We start from the raw sequence: 19,975 nt of genomic DNA on the forward strand, positions 1-19,975 counted from the left end.
AAAGAAAGGTGCCTATTTTGGTCACTGATTTGTTTTTGTTTTGTTTTTGAATGTCAGAAATGTATATTTGTGAATGTTGAGATGTTATATTGGTTTCACTGGTAAAAATAAATAATTGAAATGGGTATATATTTGTTTTTTGTTAAGTTGCCTAATAATTATGCACAGTAATAGTCACCTGCACACACAGATATCCCCCTAAAATAGCTAAAACTAAAAACAAACTAAAAACTACTTCCAAAAATATTCAGCTTTGATATTAATCAGTTTTTTGGGTTCATTGAGAACATGGTTGTTGTTCAATAATAAAATTAATCCTCAAAAATACAACTTGCCTAATAATTCTGCACTCCCTGTAAGGCTGGGGCTACACAGCGATCTTGGGCATAACAGGTGTCTTGCAAACAAGGATTGCAGTGTAGAGCAGGGCAGCCATGTCAGTGAATGGGGTCATAGTCACGGCAAACATGCAAGTCACATTAATTTCTATGGCTGCCCTGCTACACTGCAATCCTTGATCAAGCAACACCCATGCCACCTAAGGCTACTTTCACACCTGCGTTTAGGTGCGAATCCGTCTGGGAACTGCACAGATGGATCCGCACCTATAATGCAAACGCTTAGATCCGTTTTTGAACGGATCCGTTTGCATTACCATGAACAAAAAAAAAAAAAAAAAAATTTTTTTTTTTGTTCATGATAATGCAAACGGATCTGTTTGGACTTTACATTGAAAGTCAATGGGGGACGGATCCGTTTGAAAATTGAGCCATATTGTGTCAACTTCAAACGGATCCGTCCCCATTGACTTACATTGTAAGTCTGGACGGATCAGTTTGCCTCCGCACGGCCAGGCGGACACCCGAACACTGCAAGCTGCGTTCGGGTGTTCGCCTGCTGAGCGGAGCGGAGGACAAACGGAGCCAGACTGATGCATTCTGAGCGGATCCGCATCCACTCAAAATGCATTAGGGCTGGACGGATCCGTTCGGGGCCGCTTGTGAGAGCCTTCAAACGGAACTCACAAGCGGAGCCCCGAACGCTAGTGTGAAAGTAGCCTAAGATCGCTGTGTAGCCCCAGTCTTATACTCTTATAGATTTTATTCCATAGTTGTTTAGTTATAGTAATGTATGGGAGGTTACTTTTAACAAGTGATACCCCTTACAGCTGCCATAGGGAGTGTCTCTCAGCTTTCACAGACTCCTGACTAGCAGATAATCTTAAAGGGGTCGTCTCACTTCAGTAAGTGGCATTTATCATGTAGAGAAAGTTAATACAAGGCACTTACTAATGTATTGTTATTGTCCATATTGCTTCCTCTGCTGGCTGGATTCATTTTTCTATCACATTATACACTGCTCATTTCCATGGTTACAGACCACCCTGCAATCCTTCAGTGGTGGTCGTGCTTGCACAATATAGGAAAAAGCACTAGCTTACATGCGCTCCCATGGTCCTGACCACCAGAGAGGCTGATGCTTTTTCCTATAGTGTGCAAGCACGACCACCACTGATTGATTGCAGGGTGGTCTGTAACCAGGGAAACGAGCAGTGTATAATGTGATAGAAAAATGAATCCAGCCAGCAGAGGAAGCAAAATGGATAATGATAATACATTAGTAAGTGCTTTGTATTAACTTTCTCTACATGATAAATGCAACTTACTGAAGTGAGACAACCCCTTTAACTATGGAGCAGTGAAGGTATCACTGCATAACAAAAATAAAAACTTGGTGACAGTGCATGTAGCTCTATTGGCAAACAAGTTGTTTTTTTCTAACCAACTTTCCCGGCAACAGATATAACTAATAAAAGGCTACATTTTTTTCAGTTTATTGATTTCAGTATGTATTTCTTTCATTTTAACAGGTAACACTTTTTATATCATATATGAAATTTAACACTGTTTTGGAACATACCAATGAAAAGGTCCCAAAACTGTAGGTCTCTCTGAATGGAAGTGTAGTGGGCATGTTATTTTACCACTACAATCATTTCTACAAGGCTGATGTAGACAGGTCCCATAGAAATGAATGAAGCTACAAACTACCGCTCCATCGGGATCTCTGGGGGTCCAAGCGTATCTTGTAGATAGGTGATAATTTGGACTGAGAAAGGAGCATCCATATGCATTAAAGTATAGAAAAGTGCTGGCATACTGACCACAAGCAATTAGCAGGATAAGTGAAAGTGTTCAATTTCACTGCTCCATCCCCACAGCAGCAATGGCACATTACACAGTGCAATTCTAACTAAAATCAATTAGCACTGGCTAATTAATGAAAATGATGAATAGGGAACCCTCTTATTAACTCAGGATTCTGTAACATTTTATCCAAACAATAATCTTTCTGAAGCTAGTTTCACATTAGTGCTAAAATGGTCCAGCAGGCTGTTCCTCTGCCAGAACACGTCCAGCATAACCCTATAATGGGTCCCACAGGGGATCCGGCTTGTTTCTGGCATTAGTGCCGAGGTTTAGCTGAACAAGTACAGCTGCTAGCAGGGTTTGTTTGTCCGGCCGAATCCCGCCACTAATGCTGGAAACAGGCCACATCCTTGCCGAGTCCTATTATAGACAATGGGCTCCGGCGGGGTAAGGTAGTATCCGGATAACTCCAGTAGGCTGTTGCTCTGTTGGAACAGCCTGTCGGACCATTTTAGCGCTTGTGTGAAACGAGCCTAAACCAGACGCCCCCTCTAACCAGTAACCACATGTGTTTAGATGAAAACAAGACTACTGAATTATAATCTCATCTGATTGCAATTTGATGCAAGCAAATTATATAAACTCTCCTACAGAAGGTTTATGCTGAGGCAGAAGGAATCAAGACATCTGGGAGATCTGCTATGGCTGTACATCTATTCTCATTCAGAGTAATATTAATAGCAACAATAATTAGCGACAGATGATAGATGGTATCTCGCACGCCTAATTACACTGCAGAGCTGAGATGAGGCCGCAGGCCTGTGGGATGTGGTATTTTTATAAAACAAATCTATGTCATAATTTGACAGGTCTGATGCTGGGTATTTGGGATTTTACAGGACAGAACCCAAAAGTAAACTTGGATTCAATGATTAACAAATCAAAAGCATTTTATTTATTATATAGAAATATGGAGGGGCATTTACTATATGGGAATTATGGTACACAACAATATTATTTATTACATTCGCTCCAATTCCACTTAACTAAAATACATATATTAAAATATAATAAAAACTCATGCGGTTAAAAAACGCCAAAAACAGGCACAAATGGTGAAATGGTCCCAAGGGCACTGTTGTATCCTGATAACATACAGCCCATAGTTGATATGTCCCCTGGATCAGGTAGTGTCTATTTCAAATCATAAATGAGTCCGGACTAGTGCTAAAATGACCGGCAGTTTCTATGTGCACAGCCCGACTCAATAGTAGTATGGCTGTGTAAGCCCGACTCAATAGTAGTATGGCTGTGTAAGCCCGACTCAATAGCAGTATAACCGTGTTAGTAGATATAGCATTCCTCCCTCAATTCGGGTGGAGAGAGTTTGGTTAGTTTCACTGCAATTGTATTACTTTACCACTCCCGAGGTGTCCGGTTCGTGCAACCTCCGGTTTCAATTCTGGCAGGACCAGCGCGGCGTCCCGCGCGGTCTCTGGGTTCAAACGTAGCGTCCCATGTGACCCTGCAGCCGCCTCCAGCAACTTCCTTGTAGTCCGCTGGGTCCTAGATTCACCTCAGCCTCCAGGACAGCCGCAGTTTGCAGGCTCTGGACCTTCATGGTCCCTCGGTGAGATGTGGCTTCTCTCACTCCCAGGAACTGAAATAGACACTACCTGATCCAGGGGACATATCAACTACGGGCTGTATGTTATCAGGATACAACAGTGCCCTTGGGACCATTTCATCATTTGTACCTGTTTTTGGAGTTTTTTAACCGCATGAGTTTTTATAATATTTTAATATATGTATTTTAGTTAAGTGGAATTGGAGCGAATGTAATAAATAATATTGTTGTGTACCATAAGTCCCATATAGTGAGTGCCCCTCCATATTTCTATACATTTCTTCTTTCTTGGTACGGGCGAGTCCAGGAGGTGTGCACCCATTTTGTTGTATTCATTAGGTGAGCCACCGATATATTTTTAACGCTAACCCATTTTATTTATTAACTTTTACTACTCAATGACGGAAAATATATCAAATATAAGAAGAGTGTTCTATATCAGACTCTTAGGGTCCATTTACATCAGCCGACAGAGAGGCCCCCATCAGGTATGAGGAAGTAAATACTTACGTGCTGCAGTAATCGGTGATGTATGGGGATGAACAATCGTTACTATCACATCCCTGTTTATACACGGCTATATGCTGCACACAAATGAGGATTTCTGGCACCTTTACAGAGGCCAATTATAGGGAACAAGCACTCGCACAAATGTTTATACATAATGATTGGCCAGAACCTTGGTTCATGTAAATGGGCCCTTTGGCAGAGTTAAAGAGTATGATGTGCCACCTACATACATGTCAACACTGCTGGCCAATCAATGGCCTCACCAGTCAAGTGCTGTGTGTGCATGTCACCAGTGAGGCCATTGATTAGGCAGCAGAGGTGACATGTTTGCAGATGGCACATCACACTGCCGATCCAGCAGGGACCAGAAATGCAGAAGAAGGGAGCTCAGCACTGGAACCAGGGTGCCAGTGACAGATGAGTCTTCTTCTTTTTTTAACCACTGCACCCCACCTGCTTTTTTTTTTAACCCCTGCACCCCACCTGCTCATATGAAAAGTGTTTCCCGGTCTCAGAGGACCACTTTATGAATTATATAAAGACATACCTTAGCCACGTGATCCATATATACTGTTCAGCTAAAAGATTAAAACCAAATGAAGTGAATATCATCTTGTACAATGGGACCTTTGAAGAGTGGGATATATTTGTTGGTTCTAGAAGTTTATGTGTTGGAAGCAGGTAAAATGGCCAAGCCTAAGGATCTGAGCATTTCTGACACAGGCCAAATAGCAATGAATAGACAACTGGGTCAGAGCAACCTCAAAACTGTAAATTTTGTGTTCCTGGCATGCAATGGTAAGTACCCATCAAAAGTGGTCTAAAGAACAGCTTATGAACCAGTGGCAGGGTTATGCTGTACATGTGACCCATGGCGGTCCCAACTTGCAACTTACAGGACCTAAAGAATCTGCTGCTAACGTCCTGGAGCTAGATACTACAGCAACCTTCAGTGGTCTTGTGAAGTCCAATGGTCAACATGTCGGATATGTTTTGAAGACATTAGGGAGATCTACACAATAAGGGCTCATGCCCACGAACGTACGGGCTCCGTGCCCGTACTGCGGACCGCATACGGCGGTTCCGCTATACACAGATCACCAGCCGTGTGCATTCCGCATCACGGATGCGGATCCATTTACTTGACTGGGTCCGCAAATCCGGAGGTGCGGAAGCACGGGTTGGAACCCCACGGAAGCACTATGGAGTGCATGCACTACTTTTTTGCGGTGCGGGCCCCATTCAAGTGAATGGGTCCGCGATTCGCATGATGCTGCCCCAAGGTCAGTGCCCGTGCATTACGGTCCGGAATTTGCGGTCAGCAGCACGGGCACGGAGCCCTTACGTTTGTGGGCATGAGCCCTAATAGGTAGCTGGTATAATGTGATAGAAAGATAGATAGAGAGCTAGATAGGTAGAAACTATATAGACAGGTAAAAGAAAAAATGTAAACTGGGCAGCATAATTGCAGAGACACTGAGCTCAGGGTTTGGTTCCTGAACAGCCTAAACATCTGCATGTCATTTGTATAGATCCCCCTTGTTTACGTGGATTTCCTCTGAGCAAGTCATGTTTTCTCCCACAACCTAAAACACAGTCTGCTCTGTCCTCTCCTCCATGAAAATTGAGGGTTATGTATGTCTGTCTCTGTAAGAGCTTTGGACTGCAGACCCTCTATTATAGGAGGAAATTATTTATTTTGAAGTTCCTTGTGTCTCTTTACAACCCTTTAGCGTGGGTTCACACGTGGCTTAGGCCACTCTCACACTTGCGGTAGCCTTTTCCGGCAGGCTGTTCCGGCGGGGGAACAGCCTGCTGGATCCGTGCTACCGCAAGTCCACCATGCTGGCGGAAGTCCGCTCCGGCCCTTTCACTATAACGGGGGCGGGCCGTGTGAGGGATAGCAGATCTTTTCTTGTCTTATGTCAGCCATCTTAAAAGGTCGATGAAAAGAGATCTTTTCTTGTCTCATGTCAGCCATCCTTAAAGGTTGAAGTGTTTGTGATTATTTTAAAATAATGGTTACATATTTCACATACTTCCTCTTCTGTATTTTTCATTTTTAAATGTCATGGCAGTTTTAGCTGTTTGCACCAGGTTGTTGTTTCCTCTTATAATTTTCAGAGAAACTAGGTTCCTAATTTGTGGTTAAGCCGATTTCTGCAATTGTGGTTGTTTAATATTTTCTGCTCTGTAAGCAAATGTGATCATGACTTTCATGAGATGTGTGTGGGTGGCTTTTCCACCCCCCTTTTTCCAAGACAGTATAATACTATCTGCATTTTGTTTGAATAAACAGAGACTTGTTTGATCACTGAGTGTCGGTCAATCAACTCTAAATGGGTACCCATTACTAAATCTATGGGCAATGATAATTTGGAACTCAGCATAAATAAGAGTAAGGGTCCTTGCCCCCACAATTTCTTTGGCGCCCAAATGTGGGGTTTGACCAGTGAACTCTGACCTTACGGTTCCGGCCGCAACAGGAGGAGACCCGGACTCACAGATACTACAAACAGCGCTGTAAGGTAAGAAACTTATTCTTACAAAAACATATCTGTGTTTCCTGTGTCTTCACCTGTGTCCGAGACAGTGAGTCTATTGAAGTTTCTCTGACGGTCAAGCCTTTTAAAATGGTAAGAACCTATTTATGCTGAGATATATATTTGATTGGTCTTGGGAAACGTTTGGTTTGGTTATTGGTGTTGTGATTTACGGACTGGTTGTTGTTTGGATTTTGTATCGTATCACAGAAAATGCCCATAGAGGAAATAGTGAACCGTAGAGTTTCTCTGAGAAAATGTTAAGACAATATACAGTTTTCCTAATCTGTAATATAGTTGAAACATTAACAGGAGATTAATGGGGAAGTCACTATAAGGAAGCAGATTAGATGGGTCTACAGTAATAACTGTAGATATTTCAGACGTCTGGTAGAGAAATTCTTAACACATAGACATGGGTAATATGCAGAGTATACCTGAGGGGTACAAATTAGCCAAACAGATAGTTGAAGATTCAGAAGGGAACCAAGACAAGAAAAAGACATAGAAGGTGTTACAGAAGGCGGGTATGAAACATGGTAACTTAGATTCAGAAGTTTGAGAAAGGTTCAAAAGAACACATAGTGGTTGGATGAAGGATCAGGAATGTGAGGAGGTTGTGGAATGTTGGTGTCGAACAGCAGAGAAAGTGAAGAATGAGAAATGGCCAAATGTAACATTTGGAGGAAATTTGTATTATGACACAAGTGTAAAACATGACAATGACAGTGAGACAGAAAAAAAAAATGTCCGCCACCTTCAACTCCCCCACCGTCATATTCTGTGACGATTGGTGGACCAGGCTGGACATGTACAATGTGTGGAAACCAGAATCCTGACTGGACGGAAACTTGTAGAGTATGTGGGGCACCCCGACCTAGACTGCGTACAGGACTCTATCCGGTCATCATACGTACCTGATTCACCCCACAAGTCCCTCCACCAGTGGATGGAGGAGGGGGACCAGGAGACGAGGGAGACAATCAAGCCCCTCAGGGACCACCACCCGGTGATAAAGTCCAATATGTGCAACAGCACATATTGTCTTACTCCCCATGGAGTCCTAAGGACCAAATGGGACTTTTAGGTAGAATTCCTGACCCATTGACAAGACCTATGCCTGCCCACCATATGTTACAACAGATACAAGCCACATATAGGGCGACATGGGCTGACTTAAATGACTTAGTGGCCTTAAAAATGGAAGAATTACCATATAACCCTCTAAAAGAACAGTTACTGACTGAAAGGGTAAAAACTGACCAGTCCTCATTGTCTGACTTAACAAAAGAGCCAGTGGAGATAATATATCCAAAATCATATCAACTTTATTATATATAAAAATATGTAGAAAAAAAGGCAAGACGGAAACAAGTATACAGAGAAGTGAAGGGTATTCACTCTACTGGACTGCCATGTAACCCCACAAGGCTAGTAAGCACTTACCGGGTACTAGGTCAAATGCTGTCTCTCACAAACACCCAAATTATGTACCACAGGGATGATACAGAGTATACAGCACCCCAATAGGGGGTTATACAACGTGATACAGTTATATCAGGGAGTGCTCCCAGGATGTTTGTGAGGTCCACAGCCTACGTCCTTGGTAACCATAGACAGCATGTATATAACAAGCGGTAATAGTATATCCACAGCCTAGTGTATAGCACAACACAATGATGGTATATATACGTCCTAGTCAATAACATAGGCCTAATTTGGATATTGTATGTGACAGTGTCTTAATAGAAACACCTGACCCAGGACGTACCTGAAGACATGATCAAGCCCAGAAGAGATATGATAGCCCTAAGCGCAAGACCTCGACGCGCGTTTCACCTCAGCGGCTTCGTCAGGAGGTATGAGAATGTGAAAGAGCAGCATATATATATATACGGGTAGCATTAGTGGGTAAAGTACCTGGATTGCGGACACCTGTGCTCCAACCAAGCGGGAGCGACACCGCCATGATGCACGGCGCCATCTCCCAGCGTGTCCACGCCACTGCACTGCGCAGCGCGTGGTAATGTCATCGAGCACGTCGAGATGGAGCCGTATCCCCATATGAAATCTTGTTTGGTTCTGTACCCAAACTGGGGCTGTATTTTCCTCAACAGTTGTAGCTCCAGACTGAAAGCATGGTCAGTTACATGAAGGCCCTCACCCGCAGTTTGGAGCACAATCATAAAAACAAGTGTTTGCTTCCATTCCAGATCCAGACTCAGTGGAAGGGACGCACCCCCTGGTGCCTGGTGATTGGGTTGTCATAAAAAGGCACATGAGAAAGACATTTGAGCCCAGATTTGATGGTACCTTCCAAGTTTTGTTAAAAACTGAGACGGCTGTAAAAGTTAAGGGAAAACCCAACTGGATACATGCTTCTCACTGCAAGAAAGTCTTGGAACCACAGGTCCTTCTGTTGGCAGTGGCTCTGACCTTGAGAGTGTCAGCAGTGTTTCATCCTGTCACGGATGTTGTTGCAGATAGCTGGAACTTATGAATAAACGTCCGACTGGCTTGATCCCAAACTAAGGAGCATATAGGTGAGCCCTATAAAACCCTAAGAGCTCTGCCCATGCAAGGGTCTCAATGGTAGACGATTGCATGTCCACGTACCTAAGACTGTGTGACACCTGAAAACCCTATAATAGGGAGTGGACACGACCACCGGCTCCCTGCACTCAATACGGACGGAGTGAGGGTCACCTAGAATCAAGCCAGCAAGGAAACACAATACATGAAAAGACTTATCTGAGTAAATAGCAGCAGCAGCCTCCAGCAGTGAACACTTCATCCAGGAAGTAGTATGAACCGCAAAGTGAGGCAGTATGGGAGGGAATATAAAGGGAGACGACTAGTCTAAATAGGTGACACCTGGGAGAAGGAAAGGAGATGTCAAAGTGAAACCAAAACAAAGAACATCATGCAAGAGGTAGAGAAGGACGTCTGCCAGACCTTCTCACAGAACTGGCGGTGACACATCCACTGAATGATGAATGGAACAATGCTTTGATACGGCACCATCAATTGTTGTTTAAGGGGCCAAGCGACACTGAAAATTTGAGAGACTGTTGGATACTGTGCCAGTATGCCCTATTTCGCTGTGCCCCTCAGCTTTTCTGAACTAACTGAACTTGCCAACTCTACTATCTTTTTCATAGGCATGATGCAGGTTAAATCCAAAACTAAAAACAAGGAGGTACCCTTACCTATTGCAGGATGGGCTGAGTCTCCCTGGCTCATGGTAAACAGATCAGGGCCGCCAGTTGATTATAGCTCTACACCCTGGAACGAGAACATGTGGTGCAATGTGTCATTTTTTCCAAGTTGGTCACACTGTCATTGTTTGCAAATACAGTTCGAAAGGTATGTCTTTTAGTCCTCATGACAAATTCGGCTGCAATGACTCTAACCCGAACAGCCTGGTGCAGTGTGTTGGTATAGATCCTGTAAAGGGTAAGAATCTGGCCTGCAACAACCGTACCTTAGTTGATTTAATTGCTGGAATTAGAGTTGTTGCGATACCGAATTTTTGATTCGATTTCGATACCATAAAAAAGTATTGCGATACTCGATACCATTCGATACCACTTGAAAAAAAGAAACCAAAAAAGCCATGTGCATTCCGCATTTTAAAAAATGGCGAATCGCGCATTTTTTTTTTTTTGTTCCGGCGTTCACCGCATAGATTTTTTGGGGCGATATGTTTATTTATTTATATTTTATACAGTACAGACCAAAAGTTTGGACACACCTTCTCATTCAAAGAGTTTTCTTTATTTTCATGACTATGAAAATTGTAGATTTACACTGAAGGCATCAAAACTATGTGGAATTATATACATAACAAACAAGTGTGAAACAACTGAAAATATGTCATATTCTAGGTTCTTCAAAGTAGCCACCTTTTGCTTTGATTACTGCTTTGCACACTCTTGGCATTCTCTTGATGAGCTTCAAGAGGTAGTCCCCTGAAATGGTTTTCACTTCACAGGTGTGCCCTGTCAGGTTTAATAAGTGGGATTTCTTGCCTTATAAATGGGGTTGGGACCATCAGTGGCGTTGAGGAGAAGTCAGGTGGATACACAGCTGATAGTTCTACTGAATAGTCTGTTAGAATTTGTATTATGGCAAGAAAAAAGCAGCTAAGTAAAGAAAAACGAGTGGCCATCATTACTTTAAGAAATGAAGGTCAGTCAGTCAGCCGAAAAATTGGGAAAACTTTGAAAGTAAGGGCTATTTGACCATGAAGGAGAGTGATGGGGTGCTGCGCCAGATGACCTAGCCTCCATAGTCACCGGACCTGAACCCAATCGAGATGGTTTGGGGTGAGCTGGACCGCAGAGTGAAGGCAAAAGGGCCAACAAGTGCTAAGCATCTCTGGGAACTCCTTCAAGACTGTTGGAAGACCATTTTAGGTGACTACCTCTTGAAGCTCATCAAGAGAATGCCAAGAGTGTGCAAAGCAGTAATCAAAGCAAAAGGTGGCTACTTTGAAGAACCTAGAATATGACATATTTTCAGTTGTTTCACACTTGTTTGTTATGTATATAATTCCACATGTGTTAATTCATAGTTTTGATGCCTTCATAGTCATGAAAATAAAGGAAACTCTTTGAATGAGAAGGTGTGTCCAAACTTTTGGTCTGTACTGTATGTAAAATTGAAAAAGGGAGTGATTTATATTTAATATTTTGGTGTTTTTGATTTAAAACTTTTTTTAAAACTTTTTATTTAATAACTATTTCCCCCCTTAGGGGCTAGAACCTGGGAACTTTTAATCCCTTGTCCTATTCACCCTGATAGAGCTCTATCAGGGTGAATAGGATCTCACACTCTCCCTGCTGCCCTGTGCTTTGTGTACACAGCATCAGGGATGTTACCATGGCAGCCAGGGCTTCAGTAGCGTCCTGGCTGCCATGGTAACCGATCGAAGCTCCCACTGCCACCAATAAGGAGGAGGGGACCCTGTGGCCACTGCCACCAATGATTTTAATACGGGGGGTTGAGAGGGGCGGGCGCACTGTGCCACCAATGATTTTAATGGGGTGGGGGGGGGTTGGGGGAGGGCGTACTGCGCCACCAATGATAATTAACCCTTGATACAGGAGGCAGGTACTGGCAGCAGATCAGCGGCAGTTACCCCTCAGGTGCTGCACCTGAGGGGTTAACTGCCGCTGATCGCAGCTCCCTGCCAGAGGCAGGGTGCCAGCTATGCGATTCTGCTGCCGGCACCTGCCTCCTGTATTATGTGTTAAAGACGACCTTATATGGGTCCAGACTTTAAGTAGCAGGCTACACAGAGCAGCGCCCAGAGATGTCCCAGCACTTACTATTATTCCTGGGCTCCACTCCGTTCGCCCGCTGTGCCCCATTACGGTCTCCTGCTCCATATGCTAATTTGTATCGGAGCGATGGGGAGGAGACATCAGCTTCTCTAGTGGGCGTTTCTTCTCCCTGGCTGTAGCACTGTCCAATCGCAGCGCAGGGAGAAGGAACGCCCAGAAGAGAAGCTGATGTCTCCTCCCCATCGCTCCGATAGTAATTAGCATATGGAGCAGGATACAGTAATGGGGGCACAGCGGGCGAACGGAGCGGCGCCCAGGAATAATAGTAAGTGCTGGGACATCTCTGGGTGCTGCTCTGTGTAGCCTGCTACTTAAAGTCTGGACCCAGGAAAAGTCCTATCATTGGTGGCGCAGTGCGCCCGCCCCTCTCTTCTCATTGGTGGCAGCAACAGCAGCACAGGGGGAGGGAGAGACTGCTTCCTTCTCCCCTGTGCTGCTGAGAGAACATGAGCGTGCCGACAGCAGCGTGCTCTTCTTCAGAGATACTAGACTGCGCAGCAGTGCAGCCCATTATCGAAAAAATTTAAAGTTTTGATTGGGTATCGAAATTTCGATACCCGTAACAACCCTAGCTGGAATGACCTCTAACTCCTCAGAGAGTCAGGAAAAGGGACAAAAACTGGCAGAAGATGTCCTACTGGCCACTATTGTTTAATAGTACTGTGGTTGCAGTCCCAGAAGATATATTCCTGGTCTGTGGGCATAAGGCTTACAAGTAGTTGCTCAGAAATGTCACTGGTTTATGTACAATCGCCCGGCTTACTCCTGCAACCTTTATAATACCCCATTCCGACATAGATATGTTTATTAATAAAGTTTGTAAGAAGGAGAAACAATATCGAGATTAATGAGAGTATCTGTGGTACTGTTTCCCACCCTGGAAGGGATCCCAAAGGACAGAATGGGATTAGCTTGTTCTGAGTACTTTTGGGCGGTGACAGTCCACTGATGTCTCAAAGATGGAGGGTCCATCTTTTATATTTGTATCACTGCTTGTTGTTATAATTTTGCTTGTAATAGTGGTATAATTTTGCTTGTAATAGTGGTATATTATATTCTGCCATGTATTAGAAGACTGCTTGAAAAGACTGTAGACAGAAGTAACTTTTTACTAATTCTGCAGTCAGTGAGACCATGGATGAGCTTGGAACCTTGGTTCAACTAAACTTTGGATGGCTGCCGGCAGATGTACATTTCATCCATGAGGTGAAACATCTGGGGTACGTCCGGCCAGCTCACCATTGTCTCAAATGGGGGAATGTGAGGGATAGGAGATCTTTTCTTGTCTTATGTCAGCCATCTTAAAAGGTTGATGACAAGAGATCTTTTCTTGTCTCATGTCAGCCATCTTAAAAGGTTGAAGTGCTTGTGATTATTTTAAAATAATGGTTACATATTTCACATACTTCCTCTTCTGTATTTTTCATTTTTAAATGTCATGGCAGTTTTAGCGGTGTGCACCAGGTTGTTGTTTCTTCTTATAATTTTCAGAGAAACTAGGTTCCTAATTTGTGGTTAAGCCGATTTCTGCAATTGTGGTTGTTTAATATTTTCTGCTCTGTAAGCAAATGTGATCATGACTTTCATGAGATGTGCGTGGGTGGCTTTTCCACCCCCCTCTTTGCCAAGACAGTATAATACTATCTGCATTTTGTTTTAATAAACAGACTTGTTTGATCACTGAGTGTCGGTCAATCAATTCTAAATGGGTACCCATTACTAAATCTATGGGCAATGATGATTTGGAACTCAGCATAAATAAGAGTAAGGGTCCTTGCCCCCACAGGCCGCAACACGACAAACATGCTGAGAGGCGGCCTGACAAAAACCGCAGCGTGATGTAGTTTTATTCTGGCCGCTTCTCGGCATGTTTGCCATGCTGCGGCCAGACCTCCGGCCCGCCCCCATTACAGTTAATGGGGCCGGAGCGGACTTCCTCCAGCACGGTGGACTTGTGGTAGCACGGATCCGGCAGGCTGTTTCCCCGCCGGAACAGCCTGCCGGAAAAGGCTACCGCAAGTGTGAAAGTAGCCTCAAATCTTGAGGATTCGCTGCTACGGATGTCTGTGCAGCAAACCCGCAGCATTGTGCTGTACCAGCCTAGTGGATGAGATTTAATGGAGCTTCATCCCCATGCTGCAATAAAAAATCGACAGTGTAAATTGCTGCCTATCAATTAAAGGGAACCTGTCACACTGAACATGGAGTCTGAGCTACACGCAGCATGTTATAGAGCAGAAGCTGGGCAGATTGATATATAGGTTTATGGGAAAAACTTGTATTTAATTTTTTTTATATTTCTGCTTATTCTAGGCTTTGACATCAAGGTGGTGTCTTATCAGTGACTAACTGTTACTTCTGTATGACCGTGCTTATATAGATAGCTGTCACTGATAGGACTGCCTCCTTGATGTCAAAGCCCAGAATAAGCAGGAATTTACATGAATATATACAAGTTATGCTGAATCTTGACACATAAAACCATATATCAATCTGCTCAGCTCCTCCGGCTCTATAACACACTACCTGTAGATTATTTTGCATTGTCATGGTTACAGGTTACCTTTAAGGCCTCATGCACACGGATGCGGACCCATTCACTTTCACTTTCGTGGTGTTTCTGTCTGTTCCTCTGCACCGCCAAAAAAATAGAACATGTTCTACTTTTTTGCGGTGCGGACGGATCACGGACCCATTCAAGTTGTATGGGTATTGATCCGTCCCGGCCGCCGCATGGACGTTGCCCGTGCATTGGGGACTGCAAATTGCGGTCCCCAATGCAGGGAACAGCCGCACAACGGCCGTGTGCATGAGACCTAATACTGGAGATCAGCACTGCAAATTTCATCATTTCCAATGGAGAGGTTGAAATCTTCAGCTATTTTCAAAGGACAAAATTCATGTGGGTTTTAGAGTGGATCTAAATCAAAATCTCCAGCAGACTTTTCTGCTGTATTTTCCATCCTGTGTGGATGTACTCTAACTGTGGATTTTTGCCATGGATCCCAATGCAGATTTTGCAATGGATTTCACCCTCTGCATAAGAATGGGTAAAATCCGCCACTAACCAGGAAAAATTACATTCAGATTTTTTTCCCCACAGGTTATGTGAATTAGAAGCCTTCTACAAAATAATATTAACGTTATTATTTTTCAGGTCCCAGCCTTCTGAACACCAAACGAAGGGACAATCAGTTAGTTAGGCTTCAGCGTGACGTTCACAATGGACAGAACAAGATCGCGACACGTGTCTTCCAAGGGGGGGACAGTCTGTCTATCGACACTCTACCAGATAACCAGACACAGATACTAGTGAGTACTTGACTGTCTATGATTTTCCCCACTGGCTCAACTGCATAACTCTTATGAAGTATCTTTTGACTCTTTGGGCCCTAATAGCCCATGCACCCCATAGCAGTAGCCTCCTCCTACCTACCACAGCAACTGTGGAAGTATTGGAGGTGCTACTGTAAATTTTGTATGCCTAAAAATCTCTGAAGGCATATTACAAAGATGTTCTCTATCACACTGAGTACCTATAGCTCCATGGTATGAAGTAGTACTTACTATAGAAAGTCTGAAAGATAAAAGATAATTTGTTGTTTTGTTTGTGATATTGATTTATCATCCAAAAAGTATGAGACCAGAACCAGTGGCCTACTGTAATCTTACCACAAGTAGACTAGCAACTTGTAGTTGATACTTGTAAAAATAGAAAATTGACAGGCACACTTGCACCTAGGAATTGCACCTAAAAATTGCACTTATATATCATATATTAATATAAACAATTATTGTCAAATAAAAACAAAAATATATAAAAATATAAATATGGCGACAGATAAAAATATTAGTGACATATGATATAATTGATCTTCCTATATTCCCATCAATTGAGTTCGATACCATACCAGATAGCTCGTGTGATGTTAAACCAAGATAAAATAGCAGTAAACACAAATATGTTAGATAATCCACTATTGTTAGATAATCCAAAATGTAGCAAAGAATCGTCAGAATGTTCACATGCAGCCAAAAAAGGTTATTGATAGCTAGCAACAAATAAAAAACCTTGACCATATACTGCCAATATAACTCGATGGCTTAATAAATGTTGACACTATAACTTGTACTTCTCATTGTGTTGCAACACAATTCTGGCCGTATTTTATGTAGCAGTTTAATCATAGCTGTGTTATTTATAGCAGCGCAGTCACGGCCATATTGTATATAGAGCGTATCCAATAAATGTCAATAAATAATTAGTTATTGTTAGTTATATTGCCCGGGACTTGGCTTTGAAAGCCTGAGTACGTACTCACTGTTTTTCCTCTGACTCGAAGATAGAGATATTCGCCGGTCTATAGATACATATGGTAGGTGTACCACTTGCTGCGCTCCACCATGGCGTCCCATGTGGTATCTCTGAATGTTCACTTACACTGCCTGTAGCTCTGTATTTTGGTGTCCCACGAAATTTCCCTGTAGAGTCTATGGCCAATCCGCCTCTGTGTGTGGCATTACAATCTAAGGATAAAGGCAAAGACCCTGTATAACTAGGAAAATAACTTGCATCTCACTCATCAGTGTAACCATTTGGACCATTTTTAATGCACACAGTTGTTTTAGGGATCTGGGTTGTATAGATACAGTGTTCATAGCATACAAATGGTAGCATGCTTCATAAAAATTTGGAATTACACATTTGATACAAATTGTTGAGGCAATGTGAATAGAGCTTTACAGACTTCACATAAGCGCATCTCTGCCCCACGACGCACCAGAAAGTCAAACCTGCGTTAGCTGCCAGCTGTTATGCATTTGAGCCATAACTTCCGCCAGTTTCTGGTGTAAATTATAGCAAATATTCCAGGCCTCAGGCAGCCATGCCCTCCTTCTGAGGCTCACCCATACAACATTTCTAAAAGTAATGAGTGTGACACGAATCCCCAAAAGGTGACTTTTTGTAGCCAATTTTCTGGCACATGTGCTTAAAAAAGAAATTACAGACACTGCTCACATTTAACAAAAACATCTATGTCTGCAAGATAATTTAGTAAGTAAGAGTAAATAACATACAGTATCAGCTTACAACAGTGACATGACAGGAAAGAGTTAGTTAGAGATATGGCAAACTGCAAGTAAAGGAAGTTTAATTTGGCATCAGCACAACATAAAGCCTTATTCACATCTGGAAATAGTATTGCAGCATAAGTCTGCATCACTACAATGCAGCAAACACTCAAGGGCTTTTATTTTCCACCATCTACTAAGGCTGGGTGCACACCTGCGCCTACATTTCGGTATTCTGTTCTGGCACAGGAATATAATACTGGAATCGCCAGCGCCCACCAGAACCAACTCACTATAATGGTGCCAGATGCAATTGTAACACCCCGAGTGGTATTGCCACTCCTACACTCTACTACTATCTCTAATGGTCTAACCTCATGTCATCTTATGCATTTATTCCAGGTCCTCCACACTGTGCATTTCTAATGTTATGTAACTGTTCATGTAATGTGCCTGGTTCACCAGCAGGTGGCAGCAAACACAGCAGAGATGTACTTAGATAGAATGGAACTTACCATTCCATTCTACACCCCCTCTGTAGGAGAGTGGGCCAAACCTACTAACTGCAGGAAGGGTGAGGACCAGTTAGTTCCAGTTTAGCTTACCCCCTGCTAAGGGAAGGGTGTGCAGGGTCACGTCTCTGCTGGACGTGCCCACGCCAGCCAGAGCACCATAAGCTCTGCTGGCCATGGAGGCCAAAGCTTGAAGCCTCAGGAGCCAGGAGGAAAGTTCCCTAGCATAACCATAAGGCAGACTACAGAGAGAAAGTGCAGCACATAAGAAGAAAGCAAAGAAAGAAAGAAAGAGAGCAGAGTTTGCCTGCCAGTTTCATGCTAAAGCCTACTGGAGCCAAGACAAAGCCTGTAATCTGTTTTGGAAAAACGTTTATTCAAAGTAAAGCTGCCATTGAACTTCATCTCAAGGTCTGGACTCAAGTTATTATTCTGTCCCTCAATTATTCCCCCTATTTATTGTTTCGGAGCCAAAGCCTGAGGTCCAGCTGTATCCAGGTAGGAGCACCGTGACACATAAAGAGCCATTTTAGGCTGCAACATACCACTCAGCATTTCCAACACCTGGGACACACGATTTATAGTAGGGCCCTGGGGGAGGCCACCCGTTGCACAATACTGCTGCATACAATGGTATTTCATCCTTTTTCTTTTGCTGGAATCTGTGAAGGAGGCTCCTGCTGGAACCTCTGCAGGTATCTAACCGTGGTATTTCCATTTCAGTGTGTGGTACTGCCATCTCCTAGGCAGCATGCTCACTCACATATTTTTTTCACTCCTTTTACAGCATAAGTTGAAGGCTCTTTAAAAAAAAAATCTCCTAAATCCGCCCTTTTCTAACACTAACAACCATCAAAAGTCTTAATATTGCTCAGATTCATTTTTATCTTAAAGGGGCTGTGTCACAAAAATACCTAGATCTGAATATTTTTATAATTGCATGTAATTGAAAATATAGTATACCCACTGAGCTATTCAATAATATTTATCTGTATAGCGCCACCTGCTGTTTGCTCTTTCCTCACTGAGGCGGTAGCATGCACTCAGTTTAAATCTTAAATTGCCATAGCTGTCTCTATTGTTTGAAGCTCCGGCAGTTACAGGGAAAGAGCTGCAGCAGAAAGGACACACCTCTTGAGAAAGGATACGCCCCCTGAGACAGGACACACACCTTAAGCTGCCAGTCTGAAGGGAACCTAGCAGAGCAACTGGAGCAATGAATGGGGAGATCTCTGGATCCATGTGAGGTCGGGCCTAGTTTAATTAAACACAGAGAAGAGATGGGCGGCACAGCTACTGTCCCACATAGGCAAATGGATACCGGTGTTATCGACCATATGTGTCATGCAGTGTCGCGGTGCTCAAGCCTTCAGAATAATGTAGAAAGTTCATATGCGAATAAAGAATAAAGCAGGCAGCATCGTTTCAGGCTCGTGCGCTTCCTTAGGCCACTGACTGGACAGTGGCCTGAGGAAACACGCGAGCGCGAAATGGCCATTGCTGCTTTTAGCTTGTGTGTGAGCTGTCTGCGCCACCCTATGTTTCTTGATCTCTACGGAGGAATAAAGAGCTTCTATCGGATACAGTGGTGAGTGCCGCCTGCTTTATTCTTTACTAGTTGATGACCCGGCGTTGCTCGGGTATTTATTTATTGCAATTTCATATTAAATAACAATTACTTTCACAATGGCTGCCCCTTTAACAGTAACCGCCTCTTTAATGGTGACCGCCCCTTTAACAGTGACTTTTACAGTAGCCGCCCCTTTAACGGTGACTTTTACAGTGGCCGCCCCTTTAACATTGACTTTCACAGTGGCCACCCCTTTAACAGTGACCGCCCCTTCAACGGTGATTTTCGCAGTGACCTCCATGGTGCCCGCCCCTTTAACAGTGAACTCCACGGCGCCCGCCCCTTTAACAGTGAACTCCACGGCGCCCGCCCCTTTAACAGTGAACTCCACAGCGCCCGCCCCTTTAACAGTAAACTCCACAGCGCCCGTCCGTTTAATAGTGGCCCCTGCCCCCCATGCATGTAGTAGTGTAGTTGTGCCGTCATACGACTGAATATTTCAGGACCTGCGAACTGCTATAACCTGTGATCAGTTGTTATGGCAACCTGGAGTAGGACCTGCGAGCTTCTATTGGCTGATAAGGGACATGTGACCGTGTGTATGGCAGTTAGGATTTAAGCGAAAGGCTGGCAGGCTTGTAT

General features: G+C 43.5%; 1 protein-coding gene across 1 annotated transcript in view; it reads left to right on the plus strand.

Moving 5' to 3' along the window:
* PLXDC1 (plexin domain containing 1) overlaps positions 1-19,975 on the plus strand; it is a 124,530-nt gene that overhangs the window by 9,800 nt on the left and 94,755 nt on the right. Inside the window, exon 2 of the mRNA XM_040436303.1 lies at positions 15,336-15,490. Coding sequence (XP_040292237.1) covers positions 15,336-15,490 — 155 coding nt within the window. The remainder of the gene's footprint in view (positions 1-15,335; positions 15,491-19,975) is intronic.

This window comes from Bufo bufo, chromosome 6, assembly GCF_905171765.1.
Source record: "Bufo bufo chromosome 6, aBufBuf1.1, whole genome shotgun sequence".
Taxonomy (NCBI): Eukaryota; Metazoa; Chordata; class Amphibia; order Anura; family Bufonidae; genus Bufo; species Bufo bufo.